Source organism: Mesoplodon densirostris, chromosome 1 (assembly GCF_025265405.1).
Source record: "Mesoplodon densirostris isolate mMesDen1 chromosome 1, mMesDen1 primary haplotype, whole genome shotgun sequence".
Classification (NCBI taxonomy): domain Eukaryota; kingdom Metazoa; phylum Chordata; class Mammalia; order Artiodactyla; family Ziphiidae; genus Mesoplodon; species Mesoplodon densirostris.
This window is the reverse complement of record NC_082661.1, coordinates 61961851-61981030: the sequence shown is the minus strand read 5'-3', so window position 1 is coordinate 61981030 and position 19180 is coordinate 61961851. Positions and strand designations below refer to the sequence as shown.

At 42.2% G+C, this 19180-nt stretch overlaps 1 protein-coding gene across 1 annotated transcript; it reads left to right on the top strand.

The window, feature by feature from the left end:
• Positions 1-318: 318 nt before the first annotated feature.
• CLRN2 (clarin 2) lies at positions 319-11464 on the top strand. The gene is made up of 3 exons (XM_060083933.1): positions 319-571; positions 8730-8909; positions 11199-11464. The coding sequence occupies exons 1-3, from the start codon at positions 319-321 to the stop codon at positions 11462-11464; spliced, it is 699 nt and encodes a 232-aa protein (XP_059939916.1).
• Positions 11465-19180: the final 7716 nt, after the last annotated feature.

Sequence of the window (19180 nt, the reverse complement as noted above, 5' to 3'; positions counted from 1 at the left end):
AAAAACTTGAAACGAGGAACAATTAAGCCCTCTGCTGAAACCTTAGTCTAGTGGGGGATATAGGGTTACTTCCTTCGGTAACACACTCCTCTACATTCCAGTCAGGTGAAGACGTCTCTGTAGAGACTTCCAATGCAGTTGTAGTAAACATGGGCTGCGGAGGCAGGCGCTGAGGGAGGCCCAGGAAATGGACCTGAAATCTTGAAACAGTGTGTTTGGGAGAGCTGACCCTAGAGCAGGGGATTGCCGAGTGTCTGGAAGATGTCAAGGACCCCTGCTGTTGCTCAGACACCTGGGGCATGACCTGCACCCACCAGGATGCCTGGATGGTTCAAAAAGACGTGGTATGGGCTGGCATCTTTACTCAGCTTCTCCTCCTTCATCCTGATCATCGTTGCCCTGGCGGTGCCCCACTGGCTGAGTGGGAAAATCCTTTGTCAGACTGGAGTTGATCTTGTCAATGCCACAGATCCAGAGCTGGTCCAATTCATTGGGGACATTTACTACGGACTCTTCCGCGGTTGTAAGGTGCGGCAATGCGGGCTCGGGGGCCGCCAGTCCCAATTCACGAGTGAGTATACTGGGGGGCACGAAACCTGCTTTAGAACATTTATATTTAAATATTCGTAAGGGTGCTTGTGTCTAAATGCGAAATTCAAGTGCCACTACAGTCTAAGGCATAATGACTTAATCCACAGTAAGCCAAGGACTTACTCTTGTTCAGCACCCAGAAGAGACCTTTTTTTTCTGTGGCAGCTTATAGAAACATTAGAAATAGGGATTTGTATATCTTTGTAGTTTACCTCTATGAATAATGACTAAAAATATGGAGTGCTTACGTGTGTCAGACATTCTACTAAGTGCTTTACATGGTTTGTCTCTTTTAAGCCTTATAACAAATGTATAAAGAAGGAATTATTAACATTCCCATTTTGCAGAGGACTACACCGAGGCTTGGAGAGGTTACAAAACTTGCCTGAGGTCACCCAGCAGAAAACTTTAGACCCAGGTCACGCGACTTGGGTATGCTCAGCCAGTGTGGCCTGCGGGTGTAGACGACCTGCTGAAATGAACCTTCCACTTCTATTTATATAAAAGCGTCAGAGTCCATGAAAAAGCAAAAGGGCTGTGTGTCTGGGCTCTGGAATCAGACTATCTGGGTTCAAAGCCCAACCCGGATGTTTCCTGGCAAGGAGACCTCGGGCAAGGCTGCTGTCCATGAACGTGAGCAGGTACTGACGTAGGCGGGCGGCCATCCAGCGTCACAGCAGAGCTGCTCAGCAGGCAGATAGAGCAGGAATCCAAGACCAGCTTATGAAGGATCTTCTGGGAAGGAAAAACCAAAACAAAAAAGGCAATATTCTGCACATCTTTAGATTCATACAATTAGATTGCTGGTGAGAACAATATCCTACAAAATCATAATTAATCAACAAAATGCAAATGCAAGGGGATAAGGGATTTATTCATTAAATGATTTCTATATTTCATAACTGTGGTTTTTAGAATCCTGGCCAGGGTATCTTATTAAACGTATAAAGACAGAAAGCTGGAACCATTGACAAATATAACGATACAAATTGGCATCATTTATATACGTGAAGGATATATATATTTGTTATGTATAGCAAGAAAAAATATCGCTGGGAATATATTTATATTTACCCAGCAATTAAACTGGACCAGGGATACTGAAAAGCTCTGTTAAAAACATAACATAAAAAGCTGAAAACACACTTAACATAAAGAAATAAACAAAAAAATAAAACAAAGAAATAGGACATGCTAAAAGGGGATGATGACAGCTGTATGCAGTACTTGGTTCTGAGCTGGGTCAGTTTACTATAAAGGATGTCACTGGGACAATTGGTGGAACTTGAACGGGGTGTCAGGATTAAACAGCAGTCATATGCCAGTGTTAACCTACTGATTTTTTTTTTTTTTTTTTTTGCGGTACGCGGGCCTCTCACTGTTGTGGCCTCTCCCGCTGCGGAGCACAGGCTCCGGACGCGCAGGCTCAGCGGCCATGGCTCACGGGCCCAGCCGCTCCGCGGCATGTGGGATCTTCCCGGACCGGGGCACGCACACGCGTCCCCTGCATCGGCAGGCGGACTCTCAACCACTGCGCCACCAGGGAAACCCAACCTACTGATTTTGATAGTTGTATCATGGTTGTGAAAGACAACGTCCTTTTTGAGGAAATTGACCCTGAAGTGCTCAGGGTTGGAGGGGCAATTTACCCTCAAATGGTTCAGAAGGAAAAAAAAATTTCTTTGTACCATTCTTATAATTTTTCTGAAGTTTGAGGTTGTTTCAAAACCACAAATACACACACAAAAAGGGGGAAATGGCACAATTTTTAAAATAATTGTAGATAATAGGGGTTTTTTAAATTTTTATTTTATATTGGAGTATAGTTGATTTCCAATGTTGTGTTAGTTTCAGGTATACAGCAAAGTGATTCCGTTATACATATACAAATATCCATTCTTTTTCAGATTCTTTTCCCATATAGGTTATTACAGAGTATTGAGTAAAGTTCCCTGTGCTGTACAGTAGGTCCTTGTTGATTACTTTATATCTAGTAGTGTGTAAGTTGTAGGGAATTGAAATTAACAAACGTCACAAAGGAAGTTCCAAAGCTTGAACAAGGGAGCAATAGATTCAATAGCAGCAATACTCCAGAGACTTTAATAAGCAAGCCAGTGCTCAGGGAACATAATAAAAATAGCCCATATAATTATGTAATTATATAGCATGATATACCACGTTACCATCATAACCACCTTCTTACACACTAGATCATTTATTTATCTGTTATGTTTATTATTTATTATGTCTCCACCCCTTTGGTATATAGCACCATTAGGGCAAGGATCTTGTCCATTGATGATCCCAAGCCCCTAGAACAGTGCCTGGCACACATTCAAAAACATTGGTTGAATGAATATCAATAAAGTACTTTTAAACTCATTTGTACTGAATGTTCATGTACAAGATGCCAGACATGTGACTTATGCTATACTAATCTTCCACAAACCTGCCACATAGACGAATAAGGCTCAGAGAGGTTAAGCAATTTGATCAAGGTCACAGAGCCATGCGTGCCAGAGCCAGGCCCCAACCCTGGTCGGCCTTACCCTAAAGTTCCCACCCTCCACTGTGTGTTGCTCCCTCGGGAATCTGTGACTGGCAACTTTCCCAAGGCGGCGGGTTACCCTAGTAGTCTTTACTGTTCTCCCGGAATTCAGCAAATTCTGGATGTTGGGGAGGTGGTGGATGGATGTGAATTCCCCAGGATGGGAGGATGCAGGTGGATGGCTCCTGTCCGAAATGACTGAGGGGTCATTTGGGAGGGTGTGTTAGTTCCCTAGGGCTGCCATAACAAAGTACCACAAACGGGGTGGCTTAAATAACAGAAATTTATTCTCTCACAGTTCTAGAGGTTAGAAATCCAAAATCGGGTTGTTGACAGGGCCGTTCTCCCTCTGAAACCTCTAGGAGAAGGAGTCTTCCTTGCCTCTTCCAGTTTCTGGTAGCCCCAGACATTCCTTGGCTTGTGGCAACATTACTCCACTCTACACATGGCATTCTCCCTAAGTCTCTTTACATGGTCTTCCCTCTGTGCACGACCGTCTCAGTGTCCAAATTTCCCCTCTTTTATAAGGACACTAGTCTTACTGGAATAGGGCTCACCCTAATGACCTCATTTCCACTTGATTACTTCTGTAAAGACCCTATTTCCCAATAAGGTCGTATCCTGAGATGATGGCGGTTAGGACTTCAACACATTTTTTGAGGCTGGGTACAGAATGCAACCCATAACAGAGGGTGTGGAGTGGCAGATGGTGGGCCTAGGATAATTAAGGAGGTCACCAAGCACAAGCACTGTTTCTGGTGAAGCAGAGACAGGCTTTGCAGAAGGAGGAGGCCAAAGGAGAGCTAGACAAGACTGGGCCCTTCCACTGTGATGCTAATTAAACCCCTGCCACCCCAGCTCACAGAAATGCAAACTACCTCTAGCCCTGGAAGCCATAAGCTAAGCAAATGAGCACTTACTGTTTGCCCACTGGAGGCAGTCAGTACATGTTCCTTTCCCTCCTCCCTCTTCCTTCTCAGAGGGGTGACTATGGGAAAAAGCCCTCTGGGTTCATCTAACATGGTCTGCTCTCTGAAACATCAGAACTGTGTAAGAATCATAAAGGACTTTTAAATATTAGTTCTGAGCAGGATAATACTCAGGAAAGTTTTATTTCTGGCTGCCCTGGGTGGTGTCCCAGAGGAGGGTGTATAACCATGATGTGATTCTTTTTGAAAACTTGCACCGGGAGCTGGGGCCAGGTTCCTCCTGGCTTTGGCTGGTTTTAAACCAATGACACCCAGGGACACCGTGTCTGTTACCACATTCTCTAGCCTCAGAGGTGAGTCTCTCTACCTTTAGATGTACAGCTCCTAGAGCCAGTACCACCTACTTGTGTGAGGCAGCTATGGGGTGTATCAGAGCCCCCAAACCCCAAGTTGGAATCAGGATTTTCCTGCTACTGTCACTGCTGTTCCGAAGAAAGAAAAAAAAAAATCCCTGCTCCCAGGGCCCATGTGCAGATCAGCGGAGAAGGCGGGTGTGAAAGTGCTTTGTAAACTGGAGTAGGAAAGTTTGATTGGGTCTCGTGGACAAACAGCCTCAATTCGCACCTTCATAGGGGTCTCCCCTAGAATCACCCAAGAGAGCTAATTTCCAAACCAATCATGGAGAAAAACAGAGAACTATACAGCATAATCATAATTAAGATCCATTTTTATACCCAGTCTTTCTGAAATAAAAACAAATCAATCTAGCAGTTTGAGCGGCTGGGGAAAGAAAGGGACAAACGCTAATTTAGCAGTGTTCACATATTCAGCTGTACTGTATTTATGGGCCTGGCGCTTTTAGGAAAACAGGGATAAACTAAACAGAGGAGTGTCTGCCCTCCAGAAGCTTTCCATCTGGGAAAGAGAAAGGCAGTAAATGAGCACCGGGCAGTGACACATTAATGTCTCAAGCTGTCACCTCTTTGTTCATTTCCTTCAACCCACCCTGCGCTAGAGGAGAGATTTTATTTATGCCCATTTTACTGATGAGGAAATTGGGGATCAGAGAAATCAATAAATGAAATAATTTCTGTAAAAGCACCTGATGTGGTGCTTGATACATAGTATGTACTTGATCATTTTTAATTTACTGGTTCCCCCCTCATCTCCCACCCCCAAGCATTCCATCAACAGCCAGACCTGGATCTGACTTCAAATCTCAGGCTTTTCTTACCATTGTCCATTTTAGATAACAGTCCTTTCTCAGATGTGTCTTTTGCAACTCTTTTCTCCCATTGCAGTGGCTGTGTTGTCATTTTTTTGACATTGTCTTTTGCAGGGCAGAATTTTTGCATTTTAGTGAAATCCAATTTATCAATTATTTCTTTTTTAAAATTAATTTTTGCCTTGCTGGGGCAAAAGGGACTGCTGGACTTCTCTGGAGTAAGGAGCAAACAAATTACTTAATAATTAGATATCTAATTTGAGTTGCTGACAGGATGATTAATCACTTCTGGGATTCACGTGAGTTAGCTTTAATATGTACACCATAAGAATATTTATTCAAATTCAAAAAAATACCTCTAGACCTCCAGCTGTACTAGGATTAAACTTTTAAATCTTTGCTTATCCAAGTTATCTGGTTTTCCGGCAATAGGTCCTACGGCAAAATCCTGAAGCCAGCACTTCTTGGCTGGGTGACCTGACTAAGCTATTTAACTTCTCATTTCTAGGACTCTAACTTATGCATCTGTAGGAGTGAGAGGAGGTTGCCATGAGCAGTGAAAGAGAGAAAGTGTATATGTGTTGGCACACAGTCTGTGCTCAATATGTGTAGCTATTGTCACTTGTCACCATGGATCATATGCATTTATGGTCATGGATTTCAAGCTGGAAACTTAAATGTAATCCTTAAGTCAGACATGTCTCAAACTTTTGGAAACTGGGTACAAATATGAAAGGCAAGCAGGCAACAGGTCTCCTGGGATGGCACTTGTGTGACAAGAGCAAAAGTAGAGTCACCCCTTAAAGAAATTATTAATAGAAGGAACTGATGCATGAAAACTCGAGAGGAAAGATTTGAATTTCTAAATAATGACATATATAAAAAATAATAAGATCTCAATTAACTAGGAGATCTAGAGCCTTGGAGTGTGGCCCATGATTGTGGAGGCTGAATGAGATTCAGCCCTTTGCCAGTAAAGATTTGCTTTTTTAATATAGTCAATACATTTCCTACCGTGGAAGCTAAGGACTGGGTGTTCTTTCACCATCCCTCTCCATATCACTCCATATGCCCCAAATCCCCTTGCCCCATCATCATAATATGGTTATTTCTCAATTTTTTTATTAAATCACACCTGGAGATGAGTTCATATCATTATATGGATATGATTAATTCTTTTTATAAGTTGCTTTGTGTGATTGTGCTTTAATTTATTAAATCAATCTCCTATTGACTCATGTTTTGGTTTTTTCTCCAATCTTTTGCTACTGTAATGAATATCTGATATATACAGCTTTGAGCACACGTGGGAGTGCTTTTCCTAGAAATGAAATTGCTGTGATAGATGTTGCCAAATTGCTCTCTAAGGACATTGTATGAATTAATATCCCTACAAGTTTTGACAACTGCCTCCTTCCCTACACCTTCATTAACATGGTGAATTAGCAAACCTTTTGATCTTTGCCAATCACACAGGTGATGAGTTTCTAGTTTAAGTGTTTGGTGAGGATTATTATGCTGGTCATGTGTCCTAAGGGTTGCATGGCAAGAAAGAGGATTATGAAACAATTAGGTAATCAGGCATAAGCTACCATGTTTGGAATGAAAAAGTGCTGCGAGTTTGCAATGAAAAAAAAAATCTAAAGGACACTGAAATGTAAGGAAAGGAAATGGAAGAGAGAAGTCCTACAGAAAAAAAACCCCGCGAGAAGGAGTTCATTTTCTGGGGTAAAGTTTCTGATGCTGATGAGATAACCACATGGAGATAAATATACATGGAAATACAGAACTGGAAAGAAAGCTAGATCAGAACTGAAGACATAACTGTGGAGTGTCTGGACACTTCTGAGTGGAAAGGACACTTCAAAGGAAGAAGGACAAAAATTCTTGTTCTCAGGCTTGCAAGACACCAGGCTTCTATGAATAAAAATGGGCAGGTGAGCCAACAAAGGAGCCAGAGCGGGAGGGGGTCAGGGAGTGAATGGAACCTGGAAATCTTTGAGTCCTGGCTCCCAACTGGGGCCAAAGACGGATTGGTCAGTTGTATCAAGTAATTAAGCAGGGAGGTTGGAATTCACAAGATGGACCCAGATTTGATGAGGAGGTATTCAGTAGAAACTTTGGAGTAGCTGCAGAGGAAGGGGTTTGCCCAGGAGTTTTTTAGCTTTCATCATTTTAAACCATTCATTTACAATAACTGAAATCAGTGACTCTAAACTCTATATACCATGTGATATATAGGACTTTGGTCCTAGATAGAGTTCAGGATCACCTTGCCCAAAGACAAGGAACTTAGTGTCTCCAAGCCTTTGGGTAAGGGCATTTAATACAATCTTCATATCCTTGTCACAAGGATTGGATGAGATAACAGACGTAAAGGGCTTGGCCCCTGACTGTGCTCAGTAAATGTTGATTACACTCAACTCCTATGCAACTATTACTATCCCCATTACACTGATGAGGAAACTGAGGCTTGAGAAGTCACATGACTCTTCCCAAGTCAGAGGGTAAAATAACAACAACAACCACAGTTGCCATTTTTGAGAACAGACTCTTTCTTGGACAATATTTAGACACTCTACTATGATATATCATTTAATCTTCACATAGAGAGAAATATAGAGAAAACAAATCCAAATTAATATTTTACTAAATTATCCTGCCACATTAATATGGCAAATTAATATTCTAATAAAGTGCAACATGAGAATTACATGCCCATCATACACAGGGAATTAATGTCTATCTTACTGAATCATTATGGGGAATCCAAAATGATGCTCCTAGCTTTGCTTTAGTGCCCACAAAGTGGGCACTATGATTATTCCTATGCCCTTCACTTGACCCCCTCAATATTGTAAGATGGGTAGGAGAAGTAGGGTTAGATGATCCTAAATATTTTATAATTGTGGCAAATCAGCAAAGCTGGGATTTGAACCTGGAACTTTGGATGCCAGATCTAGGCTTCACTTTGCTGCACCCTTCTATACTCCTATGATATACGTGAGACCACTTCTACTTTTCTGATTTAATGAAGGCTACTCTCTGACCCAAATGAAAGCTTTGTGATCGATCAGCCTTCTTTGACTGATTCTCTTGCCAGCCTCCTTTGCTAAAGCAACACCATCTGGAGCTTGTACGGATTAACTCACACCAGATCCCAGAGCTGCGAGGCCGATGCAACTTAAATGCCCGGCTGGGGCACATTCTGATTTTGCATCCACCCCAAGGAAGAGAAGATTGTTGGCCAACTGATAAGTAGTAAATCTGGGGGCCATGAATTCATCTCAGGAAGTCTCCTGCTTTTTGAAAACCCAGCACTTGCTGCCTTGCCCTCACTCCCCTTTGCTAAAGCCTTCATGGTAAGCAAGCCTGGGACGTACGAACTGGAGCCAAGCTCTGAGGCTGACATCTTGGCTGTGTCTTCTCTCCCCAGTCTTCCCACACCTGGTGAAGGAGCTCAATGCAGTCCTCCACGTGACAATTCTGTTGCTCCTCTTCCTGGCCTTGGTGCTGGCTCTGGTCAGCATGGGCTTTGCCATTCTCAACATGATCCAGGTTCCGTACCGGGCAGTCAACGGCCCTGGGGGCATCTGTCTATGGAACGTTCTCGCAGGTAAGGAAGACCCCTGGGGAGAGAGATTCCTGTCCATGCCATCAGGAGGCTGAGTTCCAAGTAGATGGGCAGAAGGCATGAAGGAATTAAAATGCCCCACCTCAGCCTTCACTTCCCTGGGTCTGTTACTTCCTTGATAGGCATGAATATCCTTTTTACTAAAAGTTGAAGAATCTCTGTCATCATAAAGAACTGAAGTATTAGCGTGCATGAGTGGCTGAGGACTTAGAGCAGCGAAGAGAGGTCGGGATGAGAGAAGAGGGAAGACAGAGAGCTGTGGGTGAAGAAGAGGGGACCGTGGGATGAGTGAGGATGTGGGACTGCTGCTGTGATTCTGAAGGAACATCACAAAGGACAGAAGAGAAGGGACCTGGGGGGCTTACATGCCTTATTTCGTGTAAACCTCACAACCTCTCTATGAGGCGGTATTATTAGACCCATATTTACAGGTGAAGAACCTGAAGCTCAGAGAAATTAAAAGATGCACCCAAAGTCACACAACGATGAGTAACAGAGGCAGGATTCCAACCCAGGTATAACTGAGTCTAAGCCTTTTGTCCTTTCTTTAATCATCTATGACCACCATGACCTATTTTCCAAGACAAAAACCAAGACAAAAGATGTGTGTGAGTGTATGTGTGTGTGTGTGTGTGTGTGTGTGTGTGTGTGTGTGTTGATTTCGGAGAGTATCTGATATACAGAAATTAATTCACATTTAGTTTGGCACTGAAAAAATCACCTGTAATGAAAGTAACAAAATCCCAAGAATTGATTTCAGAAAACCCAAGTCAAATGGTCAAGGTATCCTGATGGCAATAACCCCTCACTACCTTTTACTTTATACAGGATGACCATAAGGTATAGAAACAAGTAATGTTGTTTTATCATGCATTAGAATGTAATGTCAGTAAATCACTTATTATGTATTTGCCTATGTTTGCAGACTCTGGCCATCCTGTAGAATTTCTTATAAATGTGGCTCACTCCCATGTAGACTTGTTTATCTCTGCCTGAATGCTCACAGTGGTTGGCATGTAGAAAGTGCTCAATCCTGCTTTTGAAATAAATGCTTATCTCTGTCAATTCCCTTCCTCAGAGAGACAGTACTCTCAAGCTCTATTGACAAGAGTATTTTAAAAAACGCAATTTGACAAAACTTTACTCTCAAAAGGCATAAAAATATGAGTAGCCTTTGATTAAACAATTCCAAACATTAATTTATGCTAAGGAAATAACAGGAAAAGAGCACAAAAAATGTACATTAAAAGGAGTTTCCTTCAGCACTTTATAATATCAAAAAATTAGAAGCAATCTAGATATCCAGAAATTAGGTCACACTTAATTAAACTTAAAATAATTAGGTGTGTCGCTAGTATAAAACATCATACACAGTTTAAAGTGGTGCTTTAACAGAATATTTAACAACATGGAAAAATATTCAAGTAAGGGAAGAAAATCAAGTGTAAAGCAGTAAGAGTACCATAATACTAATTTTGTTAAAGAGATGGAAATGTAAAGAAATATACTAAAGTGTTCAAAGTGTTTATATTTGCCTTTTAGGAAAAAAGTAAATTTGTCTTTTCATCTTTTTGATTTTCTCTGGAGTCCAAATTTTCTTCAATAAGAAGTAATAATCTAAACAAAGGGCATAATAAATGTGTTTTTTAAATGTTAATTAAAATCAGGGCAAGAGAAAAGTAGAGAGAAAGAGAGAGAGAAAAATGGAGAGAGAAAGAGAAACAGAGGGAACCCGGAAGGTCAAAGTCTGAAGCAATAGGTAGGGAAGGACATGAAGTTTGGAATCCTTCCAGTTTTCTCCTCTCTCCTTTCCTTTCCTCCTTCTCTTATCTCCTCTTATCATTAAGCTTGGAAACAGGATAACTGAGGAGGAGAGAACAGTCTAGCCCTCCGTTCTGATCCCCCAATCTGCCCAGTTAAGATGCTCTTGTGTCTTCCCTCAGAAGCCTCAAGGTCTACATACACAGGCTGAAATACTTAGAAACTGAGCTTATCCAAATGTGCACACACACCCCTGCCCCGCCCTGGGTAAGGGAAAAAGTAGCAGGGTCGAGACTCAAAGTAGATCTGATAGGAAGCTTATTCCCACACCTCTCGCCCCTCACACAGTGGATTATCTGCTGCTTTTAAAAGCATTTTAAAATTTGTGTTGCCCTAAGTGTGTTTTACACCGCAAGTTTGTTGCCTGTGCCACAGAAAAACCACCTCACATCTAGTGGTTGAATTGCAAGGAAAAGAGCTGTGCATGAGGGTGTCCTTTCTGGGTTTCAGGCGGAGTCGTGGCCTTGGCCATCGCCAGCTTCATGGCCGCGGTAAAATTTCACGACCTGACAGAACGAATCGCCAACTTCCAGGAGAAACTCTTCCGCTTTGTGGTGGTGGAGGAAGAGTATGAAGAGTCGTTCTGGATCTGCGTGGCCAGCGCCTCAGCCCACGCCACTAACCTGGTTGTGGTGGCCATCAGTCAGATTCCCCTCCCGGAGATTAAGACCAAGATAGAAGAGGCCACGGTCACGGCCGAGGATATCTTGTATTAATAACCTTCTCCTGAAATCAGTCCTTAGGAGAATGGAAACCTCCTTTTTCTTTTTTCCAGCTTGCACAGTCCTGAATGTCTATGTTTTTGCAGCAAGAAGAAGGAAGTAGAAGGGGGAAGGGTAGTTACCTGGGCCAGAAAAGAAAACTTTCCGAATTTCTGGCATCCCTGCACTTTTTTCTCACTGACCTTGGAGTTAGAGACTCTGCCACTTGCCAGCCGTGTGTGACATTGGACAATTCATTTAATATCTACTTCTCAGTTTCTTCACCTGTAAAATGGGGATATTAAGGACCTCGCAAGGTTGTAATGAGGTTTAAATGGGCGATAACGTTGCCAGCCTTTGTATATTGTGGAGCACCCTACACGTATAAGGTACTGTACACTCCAAGAAATGTCTATAGACCCTTGGTATACCCCGCACAATATTAGGAGGAATGCAAAGAGGAATATGATAATGTCCCTGGCCTCCAGAAACACCTAGTCTTTCCACACGACACAGGAATCAGAGAGCAACAATAACAGTAAGAATGAAAATAACTACCATTCTTTGGAGTGGTTACTACGTGCAGTTCTAAAAGTTTTACATATAGTAAGTCATTAGGTCCTCACTACAACTTTGTTGGCATAGTACTGCTTTAGTCCTATTTCATAGATGAAGAAACTAAGGCATAAAGCATTTGGATAACTTGCTGAGGTCAGGAATTAAATGGAGGGAAGTCTGGAGCCAGAGTTTACATTTTTAACCCCTTTGCTGACCTGATGTTTGGTGTACGAGCAATTGCAAGGCAATGTGATCAGTGTTATAACAGCACATGGAGAAAGGACCTGAGAAGGAATTAATGCTTCAGGATGGGATGCGGTATTAAAGAAAGTAACTCAGAGTTGACAGTTGATCTGAACTTTGAAAGATGAGGAGAGTTTTTCCAGTGGTAAAGGAAGCAAGGCTGGAGAAGGGCATTCCAGGATAAGTCAGTAATGAGGAGGAAGCACAAGGTATGAATTTACAAAGGGGGCATGGAAGTATGTGAGTACCCAGTAGGGTTAGAATATTACTCTAATGCAGCTGTTGGATAAACCCAGATGTTTTGTGTTAGGTTTTCCTGAGTGGTACTGTGACAGTTAATTTTATGTGTCAACTTGGTTAGGCCATGGTACCCAGATATTGGTCAAACAATATACTAGATGTTTTTGTGAAGGTATTTTTTTGGACGGGGTTTATCAGTAGATTTTCAGTAAAGCAGATTGCCGTCCATAGTATGGGAGGGTCTCGTCCAATCAGTTGAAGGCCTTAAGAAAAAGACTGACCTCCCCCAAGGGAGAGGGAATTCTGCCAACAAACTTCCACTGGACTCAAACTGCAACTCTTCCCTGGATCTCCAGACTGCCCACCTACCCTGCAGATTTTGGATTTGCCAGTCTCCACAATCAAGTGAGCCAGTTCCTTATAATAAATCTCTCTCTCTCTCTCATACACACAGACACACACACACAGACCCACACACAGAGACACACACACATTCCTATTGGTTCTATTTCTTTGGAGAACCCTCACTCATGCAGGTCCACAACTCTCTTAATTCATTTTCCCACCATGTCAACTGGGGTGAATCCTTTCCCAGCTCTCTTGTCTTCATGCCAAGTAAAAGTTATCTAATCCCCCCAGATTAGCTTCATCTAAAATGACACTTGATTCGGACTCACTCTACTTTGCTTAACACTGAGTTTCAGAAAGTTTCCATGGAATCTCTTCTGTTCTAACTGCTTCTGCTTTCCTGCTGTGTTCTTCTGCCCCTTGCAGCCCTCTATCCCCACCCCAGACACAGCTGCAGTCTTACTTAGCAGACTGATGTCACTCATCAAATATGCAGATGGCACATGGCTGGAAGGGAGAGTTAACGTGATAAGAGATGGGTCCAAAAGGTAACAGACACAGTGCAGTGCTGTCTTGAAAACAAGTGGAAAGGTCAATGTTCTATCAAGTTTAACATAAAGTCCTGCTGACAGTTTTTCTTTAAAATCAATAATATAAACACAAGACTCTGGCAACAGTTTATATGATAAACATCTGAGGGTCTTAGTACATTTATTCATTCATTCAACAAGTATTGAAACTTCTGGAAGTAGAGCAGTGAATGAACAGACAAAAATTCCTGCCCTGCAGAGATTTCATTCTCCGAGCAGCTGGGGGGAAGAGGGGATTCATACTGAGACAGCATGTGAGCTACTAAAAATGTTATCCCAGCCCAGCTGTAGCCTTCACCCTGATCACTGCCTCAGATCTGTGCAGGCCAACAGGTGGCGTGGCGGCAGAGTGAACTGGTTTTGCTTCTAATAATGGAATTACCTTATCAAGGTGGTAACCTTGATCAAGCTGCATATGTTCCATGGTGTCAAAGTGCAAGCTTTTGTATGAGTGTGTATTTTTCCAGTGACAGAGTCTATAGCTTTACAAAATGTTTCAGAAGCGTCTGTAACACCTTAAAAATTTCAACCCCTGATCCATCAGGTAGCAACCTTCACGTTGCTGGAGATAATCAGGTTCCGTCTGAAAGTCATCTCTCAGGGATACTGTAGAAGAGATTCCTATATGGAATTTCACGAGTTTTGTTAGGCGTGAACGAATGAAGGAAGGAGGGAGAATACATATCTGGGTCACAATGCACTCGCATGGTACTCAAAGATATGGAGAAATTGTAGCTCATTTATTTTGACTATAGTTAATCTGGTCACTTTATGAATAAAGAAAAACGAATAATAAATGCCTGATTCAGTCTAAATTTAACCCGATCTGATTGTTTATACTTAGGGATAATGCTGACCTTCTCTGGGATAAAATGGCTGGCTCCTCAGATAAGCTCTCTGCCCCTGCCTCTCTCCTGAAGGTCCTGGGGTTATGGGAGAGGAAGGTAGGCACACATATACTCCCGATCTCTGGGAAGCATCCCCTGGTATCCTGATGGTTCTTGGGGGGAGGGTGCACTGGCTGGGCTCATTGGGCTTCTGTCCCCCTGGCTGCTGCTTGCCCTGCCAGCCTTCCCAGGGCAGCCTGAGGGTGGAATAATTTATGAAATGTTCTTTCAACTGGTCAGAGCCCGATCTCTGCCTGGAAGACTTGTCCTCATCTTGGATCCTACCAGCTGCAGACCCCCGAGTGACCACAAAGTCCTCCTTCCGGCTCACCTGTCCTCTGGTCCACACCCAGGCTTCACTGCAGAGCTGCCCACCTGCTTTGGCAGCCTAGGAGCCTCACCTGGTGTCAACATAGCATCCTGCCCCGGGGGTCCTGGAGACACGTCTCCATTCACTCCCACGAAGTAACTAACGTGATTTATAGGCTCTTATTTCCCCCAAAATTGCACACTTGAGAGGTTCCTTGCTGCTAATCTGGCTTAGTCTAAATATGAAATAAACTTTATTCAAAAAATTAAGTCTCTGCAAAATCTTAACAATTGTTAAACTCAGATGATGGATATTCATTATATTATTCTATCTTTCTTCATGTTTGAAAATTTTAAAAAATAAGAAGTAAAATAAAGAAAATAAATAAATAAATAAAATAAATAAATAAAAAAGAATAAACACACACACAAAAATTAAGTCTTTGTTTTTTAAAATCACCAGAAAGAGCTGTAAGTATATAATTGGTACAAAGTAAAACCTCAGATTCAGAGCCCATTGAGATGGTTATATTTTTCCCACACTTAGAAAAAAAATTCACCAAACTCACTTCCTGCCTCACCAAACTCACTTAATGCTTCAAGGAGGCGCAACAGTGGCTGCAGGTCAAACACGGAAAACCTCTTAATATGTCTTAGGTGAGCCTGGCCCTTTCGAGGTTTCTATTTCCTCATTTTTTAAATGAGAAACTTATACTGCATGATAATGACCACCATCTAGTGTGAGTCAGGCATTTGACATACTTTGTCCCTAATTTTGAACACAATTATTAAAGATACATATTACTGTCTGTATCTTACAGATGGGCCATTTTAGGTTCAGAGAACATAAGTAACTTGCTCAGGCCACATTACTAATAAGCAATGGAGAAAAGAGTCAGCTCCCATCTGTGTAATGTCAAGGTCACCATTTTCCCACTACAGGATTGTGCTTCTTGCAGGACTTCTAAACCACCTTCCCAGGGCTCTGGCAGATGGCTGTGCAGGTTGCACCTCACCCAAGGGATGGATAACAACTCAAATCTAGCGCATCCTCCCCTGGCTTCTCATGGCCTGAACCCTCCAGATGCTTCCACCCAGAGAGGGTGCCTTTTCCTCATGCTCACCAAGGTGTCTGGTGGGCTCACCGTGCCTCATCCCAGTCCATGTAAAATCAAACTGTTAATCATAATATTATTTTATGACATTGGTTATCAGCTTGTGATAATGATGATTAATTTCCATATGTCCCTTAAAGGTAACTATCATATGCATACATTGTCAGATTATTACTAACACTAAATGTAGGGACCAAAGCCAAGGAAACTTAAACTGTAATTCAGAGAAGTAATTAGTTATCCATGAGATGAAGCCCTACTCTATGTTCACTCTGTGAAATCTGAGTAATATGTGATATCTCAGCTCATTCAGGCTGCCCTAACATATCACCATAGACTGAGTGGCTTAAACAGCAGGAATTTATTTCTCACAGTTCTGGATGCTAGAAGTCTGTAATCAATGTGCCAGCAGATCCCATGTCTGGTGAGGACCCTCTTCCTGGCTTGTAGACAGCCACCTTCTCATGGCATCCTCACAAGGCAGAGAGCAGAGAGCTAGAGCAAGCTCTCATGTCTCTTTTGTAAGGGCACTAATCCCATTCATGAGGATGCCACCCTCATGACCTAACCTCTTATAGGCCTCACCCCTTAATACCATCACATTAGGGGTTAAGTTTTGGGGGGATACAAACAGTCCACATCACATTGGGATATAGTTGTTTTACAATGTTGTGTTAGTTTCTACTGTACAGAGAAGTGGAGTTCCCTGTGCTGTACAGCAGGTTCTTATTAGGTATCTATTTTATACATATTAGTGCATATATGTCAATCCCAATCTCCCAATTCACATCACATTTTCATTAATAAAAATATACCAATAAAATATACAATTAATATTGGGATATTAATTCTTGGGATAGCAAGAACCCTTCCATATCAAGTCAGAACCCTTCCATATCAAATCAGAGTAGACATATTACAATATGCTTCTTTCTCTTTTGAGAAAAATATGAAACACTATGAAAATTAATTAAACAATTTTTCGTACTTCCAAAAGCATGTAATAAAAAATACCAGCTCTTCCATTCTAAACAAAATTCATTTTCTAAATCATAAGGGCACTTGGCAGTAGGTGAGAAATGAACAGGGTTAATGGTTGCTTTAAACAAAAGTCTACAACATAATCCTAATGACAATTGGATACATTTCCTCTTCTGACTGTAGCAAATTACACAAACTTGATAGTTAAAAACAACAAGAATTTATTATCTTAAGAGTTTTGGAGGTCAGAAGTCCAAAATGTGCCACTGGGGTAAATAAATCTGTGGACAAGTCTTTGTTCCTTCTGGAGGCTCTAAGGGAGAATTTGTTTCCTTGCTTTTCCAGCTTCTAGAGGCTGCCTGCATTCCCTGGCTCCTGGCCCTTTCCCAGCAATCTCATCTCTCCACCCTCTGCTTCAGTCATATGGTGATGATTCTGATAACTTCGACCCTCCTGTCTCCCTCTCAAAAGGATCTTTGTGATTCCATTGGGCCCACCCAGATAATCCAGGACATCTTTTGGGGGGCATTTTTCCACCTATCACAGCAGTGTTTCTCAAATTCAGTGTTTCTTGTTCTAACAATATTCCTGAAAATATAATGTTTAATATAAAATAAAAGAACAAAATATTGTATTATTAATCATTACTAATAGATAGGCACTACAATGTAGAAAATTCTTGCTGGGAGTAGAGTGTTTACCTATATCACCTACCTGAATTTCAAAAGTTATATATTATGCCAGGTATATATTTGGAAATCATAAGTGAGTAGAAGGAGGCTAGGCAAGATGCAGAGAATCACAAAAGTGAAAAGCAATTTCAGGATACAATGCTGGAGAGGGACACAGCCACTCAGAGAGGTCCCTGTGCCTGTTTTAGACAAATTTCCAAAACTGTCTATAACACAGCTTTCTTTCTCATGCTTATTTATAAACAAACAAGTCTTTCTTGGGTGGTTTTTTTTTCTGGGTTTTTTTTTAGGGAAAATTTCAAATATATTCAAAAGCAGAGAGACTACTATAATGAAGTCCCATTACCCAGCATCAATGACGATCAATTCCTAGCTAACCTTGTTCGATTTGAACCTTCACCTCCACTCCCCATCTCCTTTACCAAAAGCTTCTCATTAAAATTCCTTGGAAATATTTACTTGGACACCCCTGTTCTCCCATAGTTCTGGTTATGTTAACTTTATTTGCAGTAGATATTTGGGGAACATTACTCTGTGTCCAGCGCTGGGTCCTGAGGACACAAAGATGAATAGGACATTGTCTGGGCAGTTTACACACCAGGAACACGAAACACAAATATTCCATTTAATTACAGCACGAGGCTGGGGGATGGACAAAGTTGGTTCCTGACACAGCTTCACGCGGGTGGTAGTGGGGTTTGTAAATAAAATCATTAATAGTAATCACATGCCGGAGAGGAGGTAACATTTCCGATAAAGTTGCCGGTATGGAAGTGCTTACATGATATTATTTTAAAGGCTATACGGGGTTAAAGGAGCTACTACAATGAGGTAGGAGTTGGTTAAAATGTGAAGGCAGAGCCATTTCTCTGACTGAATGCTTGGGCATGATTCACAGCCTGGAAAACCCCCGGACTGGAAATTCACCCTGATAACCCTCCTGTGTTCCATGTTGTCACGATCCTCCCCTGAAGCCAGGAGATCTGGGGCCTGCGATCGGCTCAAAAGGGCAAAGAGAAAGGGTTGGGGAAAAGGAAATATAAGTTAATATCGCCACAAATGAGTACCAACCTCACAGGTATGAGACTAAGTTAAAATGTATATAAAATAGAAATACATATGTAGCCAGCCATAAATGGGAAGAAACGGAGGCATCTAGGTGAAACCATGAAGAAGCCTCACTTGCCCAGGGGCTCATACAAGCCACCTGATCCAGGGCAGCTGTCACCTCCAGAAGTGAGGGGGACAGCTCTTTGGGGCAGTGAGTTCCCAGTGTCAGACCTGGATCATCATTTCCTTAACAAACTGATCCAACAATCAGTGATATTGATCGTCCCCTATTCAGTCACTCATAATGCACCAAGGTGCACTCACGCCCACAGGTTGCTCCGGGGGCCAGAGCTTTAATCGGCCTGAAGGAACCAGAAGAGGCTTCCATTTTCTGTCCATTTTGAAGAATGAGGAAGAGGCAGGTAGGTGAAGAAGAAGGTCTTAGGGTGAGAGCATAAATATAAGCCAAGGCGTTGAGGCATGAAGCAGCATGGCCTGGTCACGAAGCATTTTAGCATCAGTGGAGGTCGAGTGTGAGACAAGAGGTGTGGAGAGAAAAAGGCAGGTGAGAAAGGCAGGGCCAGGTGCAAGAGGTCTTCTCTTGTCCTGTGAAAGAATGGGGCTCGGTTGACGGATTAGAAGCAGGGGAACTTGCATGATCAGACCCGTATATTGGATTGATCCCTGTGGACAGTGAATTGGGGCAGAGGATCCAGGT